This window comes from Equus quagga, chromosome 2, assembly GCF_021613505.1.
Source record: "Equus quagga isolate Etosha38 chromosome 2, UCLA_HA_Equagga_1.0, whole genome shotgun sequence".
Taxonomy (NCBI): Eukaryota; Metazoa; Chordata; class Mammalia; order Perissodactyla; family Equidae; genus Equus; species Equus quagga.
In genome coordinates, this window is record NC_060268.1 from 77238514 (window position 1) to 77250998 (window position 12485).

The window sequence follows — 12485 nt, forward strand, 5'->3', positions numbered from 1 at the left end:
TTTTGACCATTTGTATATCCTTCACAGTGAAATATCTTAAGTCTTTGGTCCATTTTTATCAGGTTGGTTGGTTCTTATTGATTTGTAGGAGTTCCTCATATATGCAATTACAAGTCCTTTTCAGATACATGTTTTGTGAATATTTTATCCCCGTCTGAGGTTTGCCTTTTTGTTTTATAACGATGTCTTTTAATAGGCATAAATTTTTTATTTTGATGAAGTCACACGTATCAGTTCTTTTCTTTGCCAATCCCAATAATATTCTGTTCTTTTTATGGGACATTTTATAGTTTTAACTTTTATTTTTAGGCCTATGAATCTTTGTAAGTTTAGTTTTTACATTTATGTCTATGATCCACCTCAAATTAATTTGTGTTTATGATGTGATGTAGATACCAGATGCCTGTGGATGGTAGGGAACGTGGAAAGCCCTTTGAATATCTAACTATCAGCTCATTGTTGAGTGGCTTTTTCATAAAATATATACCATTGTCAGACTGAAGATGGTCTGGAAAGCCAAAAACATAGCACAATTAGTTTCAAGGGTCACAATTATGTAGCCTGAGTTAACTCTGTTGTAAGTGTCAATAGCAGTGAGGCAGAACCAATAACCCCAAAAGTACGTCTGCCGGGAGCAGGCAGGAGCAATGCCTCCTCTTCTACTGCAAGGCCAATGGGTCAATTCCTGACATGCAGCAGCAGCCTCTGCATCAGAACTTGGAGTCCTTTACTAGGCGCCCCTCTGTGGTGGTGGGAGTATTGCCATGTGCAGCACAGTGAGAGGTCCAGGCAGCAATGGCGGTGGTCTGGGAGGTGCAGCCTCTATAAGCAGCTTGATTCCAGTTGGTCTCATCAAAGGATAGGCCCTCACTTGCACATAGACATGAGCATCCCAGACAGGTGATCAGCACCTGTGATTTGTTATCACATTTTTTGGCTCCATAAAGAAATGTCTTTAATCTACCGGTCTGTAGTTTTTCAAGTGACAGATCAAACTGCTAGACCAACCAGTCCAAGGATCGGTAAAATAGAGCAAGCTTCATCAAGACAGTGCTGGCCAGAACTATGAGAACAGCCTTGAGTCCAGCCCACTGAACAGAGTGACCAGGTCCACTTCCAGTTCTGCAGAGCTGGCACTGGGGCCAAACAGCCACCCCAGCCCAGTGTATCCCTCCAAGTTTCAGCTTAGCCAAAGTGTCAGGGAACCAGCCTGGACGTTTAGGGGACTCTGCATCAAGGGCCCTGTTGAGCCAGAGGCTTTGGTTCAGGCATCAGAGAGGGCAATAGTTTCTTCTAGAGGGGCAGCTGCCACTTTTTCATGTAAAGCCAAGATGCTGCTGCGACCAGGCCAGCTGTGTGCTTGAATATACCATTTGCATCTGACAAGTGATCCCTGTTGGGCCTTTCTCACTTTATTACTCACTCAAGCTGAGTTGACCCACCCCAAAATGGAAATATCAGACCAGAGTCACTGGGCCCCCATGGGTGATATGTTCAGTTTTGACAAGAGCTCAGCAGCAGGTCAGTTGCTACTTTCCCAAAGGGATGAATGTAGCAGCCATGTCAGGGAGATGACAAGTCTGAAACCCCAAGGGACACCTCCAGGTGGAGGCCACTTCCCCCTGCCAGAGGTTCTAGTCAGCAAAAGTATCAGTCACAGACACTTGTAGCCTGAAGGGCCATTGTGGTTATACCCAAAGGTAGAGAAGGTGCCAGAGCTTGCTGGATCACTTCCAACGTGGCCACATGGGCTGGCTCTACTCAAAGGAAGCTGATTTGCAGGATGAACGTCGTAAAGGACCACATAAAGTGCCCCAGTGAGACACATTCCATGTCCAACTCAGAGCCAAAGGAAGTGTCTCCTTTTGACAGTTGGGGGCAAGGAGGGTGGGGTTGAAGACACAGCACTTTTTCCTTGACTGCCAGAGGGCTTAAGTATTGTGAACTCAGGCTAGCATCCCAAGAAACTTGACTTGGTGAGCAGGGCTGTGAATTTTGTTGAGACTTATCAGCCCCCCAGCTGGCTGAGATATATCACACAATCTGGGCCCCTGAAGCTGAGCATCTGACTTGCCAGCCAACAGACGTCATCTACAGAGTGAAAGCTTGGACACGGTGGGGAGAGGCCCTCATGCTGAATCCTGACCCATCTGCTGGTGGTTAATGGCAGGGGAGCTTTCCCCATTAGTGTATCTCCTCCTGTGGTTCTTCTAATTGGGAGAATCACCTCTGGCACTTATGGGATAGGACATTCATTCGTATAACCTCTCAATTCTTATGGTACATTCAGGTATAGAAGCAGCAACAAGACTACATTGGATTGGCCCAAAGGGCATCACACACAAGGTCACATGAGCTTCCATTTCCCACTGTTAACCTACCAAGCCCCCATCAGTTGAATTCAGATGCCCCTTCCTCCATAACTGGGTAGGATGGTGACTTTGGCACCTGTAACCAGCAGAGTCATAGACGTTTGAGTTCCTCTCCTCCATGAATTCCCCCAGCACACTTGGACAGGTACACATGACCTTTAGTCCCCCTTTGGTGCAGGGATACCTAGGCCCCGTCCCTAATGATCTTTTGTGAAAGTAGCTGATGTCGAGTAGAGAAGAAGGGAGGGGACCAGGAGGTGCAGGGAGCCAGCAGCTCTCAGCCAGTCAGCCAGGCACTGTTACTTTCACTGCTAAGTACATTGCACAGCTCAACAAAATGAACTTCCGGTGTTTTGATCCACCCAAAGTCCTATATCAGCTTTGAGAGACTCCTTGGGCCTCCTCCTCACATGAGAGGAGGGTGAACAGTAGCCACCATTCATTCCTACCTCTCACTGCTCAGCCTTTTAACATCTATTAACAGATGGGACAGTGGGACCTTACTCATTGCCCCCTTGCCCACAGCTTGAGGAAAAGCATTCCCTGCAGAATCCTGGAGAATTTTCTCCTATTCCCTAACCTGGCCCATGAAGCCCCATGTCTTGTCTCTTTCAAAAAGCCCTGTCTCTGTCAGCATCCCGTCTTTATGTATAAAGAACTGTGAGGGTTTGAGATCTTACTCTGCTTGCAAGCCAGCTAGTCAGCCTGCTACAGGTTCATGGAGGCTGGCGGAAGACGTAAGACTCCTGGGTCAGGGACAAAGGACTTACTCACAGCACAGCAAGTAGCATGAGTTTCTTGTTTGTGTCAGTTCCTTTTGCTCCCCAAACCTCATGGGGTGATGCAGAAGCAGGCACATGTGGATCCTGTGCATGTAGTGGGTTTGCATCACCGCTGAGGAGCCCCAAGCTTGGGAAACTCCAATCTTTTATAATGGACTGCACGCAAACCTGCCCAATCTTTGTCCTGGAGGGAGAAGTTATCTCTACTTTAGTGGATAGCGAACAGATCTATCCTCTGCCCCAGAGAGACACACTGTCTCTGTCTTTCGGGGCTGTTTGCTGTACAGCCATCCTTGAAAAGATTTTTCATCCTGTCAGAGTCGTCAGTGCCTCTGTAAGATGCACAGAAATGTGAGACCCATGGAAAATTGCCTCCTAACGCTTCGCTTTTGGAGAGACTTTACACTAAAGGTTTTAGCCTCCTGCCTCTCTCAGTCCCAGTGTTAGCAAATGTCCCGATGGGGCCAACCAATGTGTTGAGACCCCAAGTCACCACCACCAGCTCTTCTGGTGTTTGTATCTCCATCACTGACCCTCCACCGGCGTTGCCTGCACCCTTAACTTTCCAAAGTCTTCAGGCAAGAGCTTGTTGTACTCTGTGGACCCTCCCTATGGTGATTCCAGACTGGCTGCTTTTCAAAGCTTTCTGCTCAGGTTTTCAGCCTCTCACTCTGTATGCAGCAAAGGACCTCAGGAAAAAGCTACTTATGTGCTTAAGGCCTCCAAAGCCTTACCCAAAGCTGCGCTGTTTTCTCTCTGCTTGGAGTGGCCCTCCACCAAGCTTTGCACCAACATTAGTGTGTGTTCTCAGCCATCTACCCCTACCCAGATTTGGCCAATGCCTCCAGGTCAAAGCTGCAGGGCTGGCTTTCCTCCCTGAGCTTCTCCTCTCGCTAGTTTCTCAGCCTATTTAATTTTACATGCCTCCACAGCTTCCAGCTGCCCTTCTCAAGGTGATTTCTGTATTTGATCTCACTTTTCTCACTAGGGTAACCAGACAGGCAGGTTTGCCATCAGCTGCTGCATCACTCTTGGAAGCAGGAGACCACAAGTTGATTATTTTTTAATATTAATCCAATTTGTATTCCTGGAATAAATCCAACTTTGTTATAATGTAGTGATCTTCTGGGTACTACTGGATTAAGTTTGCTAAATATTTTGTGTAGAATCATTGCCCTGTTTGTTCCTGAGAGAGACACATCCATGGTCTTCTTTTCCTGGAATGTCCCTGTCAGGTTTTGGTATCAAAGTTGTATGGGCCTCACAAAACAAATGGGGAAAGTTCTCGGGTTTTCTGCTCTCTGTTCTCTCCTTAAATGTGTGGAAGAATTCACTGGTAAAGCCATTTGGGTTTAGAGTTTTCTGTGAGGGAGAAGTTTCTAATAATGAATTCAGTTTCCTTAAAGGATAGAGAGCTGTATATGTTTTCTGGTTCTCCTTCAGTCTGTTTTGGTAAATTGTGTTTTTCAAGGAATTTGTCCACTTTATTTACCATTTTCAAATGTATTGACATAAAATTATTTACAATATGCATATTATGTTTAAATATATGCTATATTTAATGTCTGTAGGTAAAGTAATGATGTTTCATTTTTCATAAATGATAGTGGAAATTTATACTTTCTCTTTCTTGACAATTCTTTTTAAGAGTTTGACAATTATATAACTCTTTTCATAGAACTGACTCTCAGCTCTGTTTGATTTTCACTATTGTATTTTTTTCTATATTGCTGATTCTTTCCTTTACTATTTCAACCTACACTGTCGAGGTTTGATTTGCTGTTGCTAGCCTTGTGGGCACTTACAACATTTATTTTCAGCCTTTTTTGGTTTTTCTTGTGTGTATTTCAGACTATAATCTTCCCTCCCAGCACTGCTGGAGTTAAAGCCCACAGATTTTTATTATCATTCATTTCAAAATACATTCTAATTGCCTGTGATTTCTTCTTTGACCCATAAGTTATTTGAAGGGTGCTGTATAATTCCTAACATTTGAGGATTTTCAACTTTTCTTGGTTATCTCTATTCATTTCTAGCTTATATTTAGTGTGGTCAGAGCACATACTCTGGATGATTTCAAATCCTTTGAAATTTGTTGACATTTTCTTTATGGACCATCATGTGGTCAATTTTGGAAGTTTTCCATGTGACCTGAAAAGAATATATATTCATTCTGTGGTCAGTGGATTCACTGTTGTTTATATGTCTGTTAGGTCAAGTTCTTGAATTATGTTTATCTAATTTCTACTGAATTTTTTGCTTGTTGATGCTATCATTTATCAAGAGAGGTCTGTTAAAAATCTCCAATTTTGATTTTGGATTTATTTATTTCTCTTTTGAATCTTGTCAGTTTTTGCTTTATATATTTTTAGGCTAAATTTTACATATGTACATATTTGGTATTGTTATACTTTCCAATTGACTTGACTGTGTTATCATTATGACATATGCCTCTTTATCCTGTGCCTCAGTAAGGTCTACTTCATCTGATATCAATAAGAGCTTCACCAGCTTTACTTTTGCTTAGTTTTTGAATGGTATATCTTTCTGTACCTATTACTGTCAAGTTTCTGTGTCATTATATTTACGGTGTCTTTTGTCAACAGCATATGCTTGTTTTTTAAAGCAAGGCTAACAATCTCTGTCCTTTAATTGGAATATTTAGTTCATTCACATTTAATATAAATACTTATATATTTTGGTTTAAATCTATTGTCTTGCTGTTTGGGTTTTTGTTGTTGTATTTCTTTTTTCCTCGCTCATATTCTTTTGAATTACTTAAGAATGTTTATCATTCTGTTTTCCCCTGTACTAGCTTGTCAATTATACATTCTCTTATTGTTCTTTTAGTGGTGACCCTACAGTTTGCAAAATGTGTCTGAGTTATTTGATCTTGAATTGCACTTTTACCACTTCCTGCTCAATGTAAGGACCTTAGAATTTGTGTCATTTATGATGCACTCCCATATTTTGTGCTATTGCTGTCATGTGTTTAAATTCTACATATAATTTAATCCCTGGAAATGCATTTCTAGTATTGCTTTAAACAGCCAATATTCATTTACATTTCCCAACATATTTGCCCTTTCAAATCTCTTCATTCCTTCTATATACTCTGCTTCCATCCAGGATCATTTTCCTTCTGCCTGGAAATCTCCTGTTAGTATTCTTTACTGCAGATCTGATGGTGATGAATTCTGTGTTTCTCTTTGTCTGAGGTGTATAATTCTAGATTGGTAATAATATCCTTTTTACAAGAAAACCTTGCTGAGGTTTTGATAGGAATTGCTTTTAACCTATGGATCAGTTGGGGAGAATTCACATCTTTACTATGTTGAAAGGCTTCCAACTCGTAAACATGGTATGTCTCTCTATTTGTTTAGATCTTCTTTGATTTCTTTCATCAGCATTTTATAGTTTTCAGAATACAAATACTGAACATATTATGTTGTATCTATACTAAAGTATTTCATTTTTGAGTGATTATAAATGGTATGATATTTTTAAATTTGGGACTCATGTATTCATAGTATGTAGAAATACCATTGATTTGTATATGTTGATCTTATATCCTGTGACCTTGACAAAACCTCTTACTTATAGCATTTTTTGTAGCTTCCTTCTGATTTTCTATATAAACCGTCGTGTCATGATAGTTTTTCTCTTTTATCATTTTCTTTCTGTCTAGAGAGCTTCCTTTAACCATTCTTTTAAGGTTAAGTCTGTTAGAAACAAATTCTCTTGGTTTTCCTCCATCTGAGAAGGTGTTGATTTCCCTTTTATTTCTGAAGTATATTTTTGTTGGACATAGAATTCTAGATTGACAGTTCTTTCCTTTTAGCCCTTGAAAAATATTGTGCCACTTTCTTCTGACCTCTATGGTTTCTGATGAGAAATCCACTGTCATTAGAAGTGTTTTTCCCATACAGGTGTGGGGTTGTTTTTCTTTGGAAGCTTTTGAGATTCTTTTCTTTCTTTTTAGTTTCTGAAAGTTTGAGTATTATGTGTTTTTCATGAATTTCCATGTTTTTTTTCTGTTTAGGGTTTGCTCAGCTTCTTGAATCCATATGTTTATGGGGTGTTTATTTGTTTTCCAAAATTTAGGAAATTTTCAGTGATTATTTCTTTGAATACTTATCTCATCTCTACCTTATTTCTTCTCTCCTATGGGACTCTGGTGACATGAATGTTAGATCTTTTGTTATAGTCCCACATATCCCTGAGATTTTGATCATTTTAAATGTATTTTCTCTCTGTTATTCAGATTGGGTAATTTCTATGTTCTACCTTTACATTCACTGATTTTTTTCCTTCTATTCTCTCCATTCTGCTGTTGAGGACACTTGAGTTTTTAAAATCAGTTATTGCATTTTTTAGTTCCAAATTTCTCTTTTGGTTTTTCTTATCTTATATTTTTTGGGCTAGACTTTCTATATCTTTGCTGACATTTTCTATTTTTTCATTTATTTCAAATATGTTTGTAATTGCTTGTTGAAACATTTTTATGACACCTGCTTTAAAAATCCCTCTCAGATCATTCTAACATCTGTGTCATCTCGGTGTTGGTGTTGGTTGATTATTTTTTCTCATTCAATTTGAGATCTCCCTGGTTCTTAGTATAAGTGATTTCTGATTAAAAATTATACATATTGAGTATTGTTATAGGATTCTGGATCTTATTTAAACCTTGTGTTTTAGCAGACATTCTCTGGTAGGTACGGGGGCCATTGACTTGTAACTTCCAGGTGGGAATGGAAGTACAGTTTCTCCCCTCTGCCTCTGTTGAAGGATGGGTTTCTTGGTTCTACTAGGCAGGAGTCATTACCACCACATGGTAATGGAAATCCAGGCTGTCCATCGTTCCTAATTATCAGGGGTAGATTACACAGTACCGTCCAGCAGGGTTGAAGAGCTGGCTCTGCACTCAGCCTTCTCTAAAACCATCTGGCAGTGGGGGAGCAGGTGTGAGTGACTCATTCCAGCCTGGCAAAGATGGAAGTCTCAGCTCCCCACTCAGCCTTTGCTGGCAGGGTAATGGTAGGATACAGTTTTTTCTGTGGTATTTGACTAGAATAGAGAAGTTATTGTCTAAGGGGTCACTGTCTTCCTAAGCTGGCCCTTTCCTGGTATCTTGTCTAAAGAAAGCATGATATTTCTTTCATCTGCTCCCATTGGTATTTCCAGGTTGCCAGCTTCTCCAGAATCTAGTCTGGGATTTGTGATGAAAAAGAAACTCCAGGGAGCCTACCACCATATTGTTCCTCAGATCCAAAGGTCCCTAGCCAGCCAACTTTCTTCTCTCCACTTTTCAGTCTTCCCATGTTGTTTTACACATAATGGCTAGGATTTTTAGTTGTACAACTAACTACAACTAATAGGGGAAAGTATGTCTACTCTATCTTTCTGGAAGCAGAAGTCTTGAGATGTGTCAATGAAATTTAACATAACTAAGTAGCTATAATGGTTTTGATGTATTAAATTAAATGTAAACCATACTTTCAGAGGTATGTATGCATCAAAAAAGAAGGATAATTTGAGGAAAAAAATAACTTTCAGGAGAGGAAACTGTATTCAAGGAAATTAAACAAAGAAAAAACTTATCTTTTGTGTAAAATATGTTCTCAAATTCAAGGAGAGAAGACTTTGGCCTTGAGTTTCTCAATCCTCTTGCTACTTGAAGGGAAGATTTGACTATTTCTTATCTTAAAGGAGAAAAGATCTATATTTTATTTGGTAAAAAATAGTCATAACACTTTGCCTTCCCACTGAATTTCTCTAGAAATCCTCTAGAAAATCATCCACTGGTGTTTCTGCTTACCTAGCAAACACACAGTGGTCCCTGCCTGTTCTGGGATTCTGTTCTAAAGTGAGAACACTTCTGTTCCAGGTCGCCTGAACTGGTGGTCCACTGTGTGCACAAGCTGCAAACGGCTTCTTCCTTTGGCCACAACAGGTGACGGGAACTGCCTTTTACACGCCGCCTCACTGGGTAAGCTCCGAAGCATAGGCAGAGGGTGACACTGCCCCAGACCTGCTCTGCACGTTGGTGAAGGACAGGCATATACTAAGTAGAGCCACACTCATCACTGTCATCTGGAAGAGTCCCCAAAGGATGGAGCCAACAATCCAGCGCACTTTTTGTCAAGTCCCTGGCAGGCTAGGGATACAGAGCACACATGAGAAAAGACCTGATATGATAGAACGGGGCAGAGCATGAGCTGCAGGGATGGGGTTTAGAGATGGTGGCCTAGAGCAATCAAAGAGGACTTCCTGGAGGAGGTGGGATTTTACTGAGGCTTGAAGAACTTGAAAGAGCATAAAAGAGGACATTCCAGGCAGGGAAACTGCACGGATAAAGCATAAAGGCAGAAATTAACAGGGCGTTTGGAGGTGGGGCTCAACTGGGCTTGAGCAGGAAGTTTGGGGAACAGTGCATGAGGTTGGGTAGGTACAGAGCCACCGTCCTGACTGCAGTCAATGCACTTGGACTGACAAAAAGGCAGACATAGTTACCAGTTGGCTAAATCACAAGGGAATCAGCACAGTCAGAATATCCAACAGAGAGGGCAGCAACCTCCTCCAGTGGAAATGTGAGCTTCCTGGTCTCAAAAAGGCACACCAGCAGGTGCACCGGTGGTGGTGGCAATATTTGGGTAACTGAGGGTCATGGTAGACTTCCTAGAAGCGCAGTTGTCCCTTCTGGACCCAGCCTCACATCCATGGGACAGAACCAGTTTTGACAGGCAGGACTGGATTTGTGCCAGGGACCCTGGCGTTAGGGCCAGTTGTGCCTCATCAGTCCTCTCCAGAGACAGGACCCTCAGCTAAGAATATGATCCTTGTTGGTCAAACTTGTCCCCCAGGTAAATACAACCTTAACTCAATGCTGGGACTCAGAGTAAGGGCCAGGCCCAGACCTCTCTTCAGACCTGTAGGGAGGCCCGTTCAGGAAGAGGTGGCTAAGGAGACTGAAAGGCTTGGAGGGAAATGCACAGGGTCTGGGAAGGGCCCCGGGAGGCCCAGAGGAGAGTGGAGCCCAAGGGCAAGGGGAACAGTCCACATTCCTGGGGCTTGACGAGGGGTGATGGGGAAGACAGAGCCACCACCTACCTACTCCCTTTCTGGTTGAAAATTCATACACTTCTCTTTGTTGGCATTATGAAAGTATCCGACGTTCACCATCGTGAGAAAATAAAACTCAACAATCCCACCGCCCAGCAAAGGCCACTTTCACATTTTGGTATACAACCTTGCATTCTTTTGTCTGTACTTCCAGTGAAGTTATGATCTCACTGTGCTCTCTGTTTGGAATCCAACATTTTTCCCTTAAAATTATATTGTGAATTTTCCACACTATTATTCTTCAAAACTATGTTTTTACTAGTTGTGTCATATTTCATCATCATGTATTAGCTATTCCCCAATTATGGATCATATTTCACCTTGTTTTGTATAAAACCTGGAGAAAGAACATAAAAGAAGAAATCTCTCGTCTGTGTCAAACAGCAGCCTCATTGCAAAGTCTCAGGTGTGGAAATGCCTTTGTCCTTCAGAAACTGCAGCACGCAGAGTCACCGTCCCGTCAGCACCACGGGTGGGCAAGGCCACAAATCAGAAGGCCACACACCCCTGCAGTCTTGTCTGATGGCAGGTGTTTTCCCTGTGGGCACGGTGGACCTCCTGGGTCTGCCTGGGAAGAGAAAGCCTCCCACTGGCGGCCCCGCCGCCACTACGAGAAAGGCTGGGCCGTGACTGAGCCAGGGCTCAGAGCCACTTGGTTCTTTTCTCCCAGTACTTATTTCCCTTTTCTACTCAAAATGCTAAACCCCGGAGAAGCAAGACTGCCCGAGCAGCAGTGCAACCCTTGCCAGCAGTGCTACTGAACCTACTGAGCTGGCCTGACATTGGCCTAGGGTCGTAGCGCTCACATAGAAATGACAGGCATCCTGGAGTCAGGTTTGTGGGCAAACTTGTGTGGGACAAAGAGACCCTCTTTGCAAGAGAGACCCAAACAAGGAGCCGTGGGAGTTTACACAGGACACAGGACTTGCCCTGCCTGCAGGCACCTCTGAGGGGTGAGGAAGATGGGCTGGGCCTGTTTACAAGGAGCACTGATGGCCACTTCCCTCCCACTGCATTGTAGTAAAAGACAAAAGCCTGGCTTGATGGAAAACCCACAGCAGCCCCTGGTTTTTGCATATTTTTGCACTAATGGATGCATAGCCAGATTAAGCCTTTAAAAATGTCAGTCAGTGCAGGCACTCCTCTTTGGAAAGCTCTCCAGAGGCTCCCAGCTCACCTCAAAGCCACCTTTTTACTCTCCACCTTGTCCCCTAGATCCCAGCACCAGCTACCTCTCCCTCTTGCTGTTTCTCAAGTATGCCATGTGGGCCCCCTTGGGGTCTGTCCTGGCCTTTCTCTCTGCCTGGGATGGTGACTCAGCTCCCTCCTTCACCTACTCAGGTCTTTGCTCTGCTGTCTCCGTTCACCCCATGACCAACACCACCACTCTGTTCATCACTCCTTGTGGTACATGCTCATTCAGTGGCTACCTCACCTCCCCACAATGTGTTCTGTGAGATTTTAGGAACTTAGTCTGTCCTGGTGGCTGCTGTCTGTATTCCCAGCACCTAGGATAGTGCCTTACCCCTATTATGAAATAAATATGGAATTAATTAAGTGGAATTAATGGGATTCAAGGAAATTAATGAATGAATAAATGAATGAATGGATTCCCCCACTCTTTCCCCATAGCCAGGGCTGTACCTCTCGTTGGCGATTCTTCCGTTGGTTGGGTTTCTTGACCATGTCTGAGGTGTCTGAGCACATGCTCAGAGATGCCTAGCTTGTCTTTGTGACCCCTCCACACTCAGCACAGGCTGGGGAGGGGGTGGAGGGATAACGCAGGCACTCTCTCCTGGGTCCAAATGTGTGCAGTGGTGTCCACTGACTCTGCTTCTCAGGAGGTCAAGATGCCTTAGGGCTGCAGACATCGGATGTGGCAGATCCTAGAGGAGGCCAAGGTCTAATTGCCATCCTGGCTTGGGGCCTTTGTGAGGACGCACAACCAGCTTTTCCCCACATCCTATCTCTCACTCAAACACAAGACCTGGACAGTGGACATTGGGTCCCTCAAAGCAAACCTGAGAGATTGCGAGTGGCTTGCCAAGGGTCCCAGAGAGAGGTAGCACTTGGTTTCACCTACTGTTGTTTCGCTAAGAAGGGGATATGCTCCTTCATTCATTCGCCTACTTACATCAACAGGAAACTTGGAAAAGGAACAGAGGGGAATTGCTAGCTAATCGTGAGAACTGAACAGCCAACTAAAGAG

General features: G+C 43.2%; 1 protein-coding gene across 1 annotated transcript in view; it reads left to right on the plus strand.

Moving 5' to 3' along the window:
• OTUD7A (OTU deubiquitinase 7A) overlaps positions 1-12485 on the plus strand; it is a 383700-nt gene that overhangs the window by 312004 nt on the left and 59211 nt on the right. Inside the window, exon 7 of the mRNA XM_046652767.1 lies at positions 9042-9143. Coding sequence (XP_046508723.1) covers positions 9042-9143 — 102 coding nt within the window. The remainder of the gene's footprint in view (positions 1-9041; positions 9144-12485) is intronic.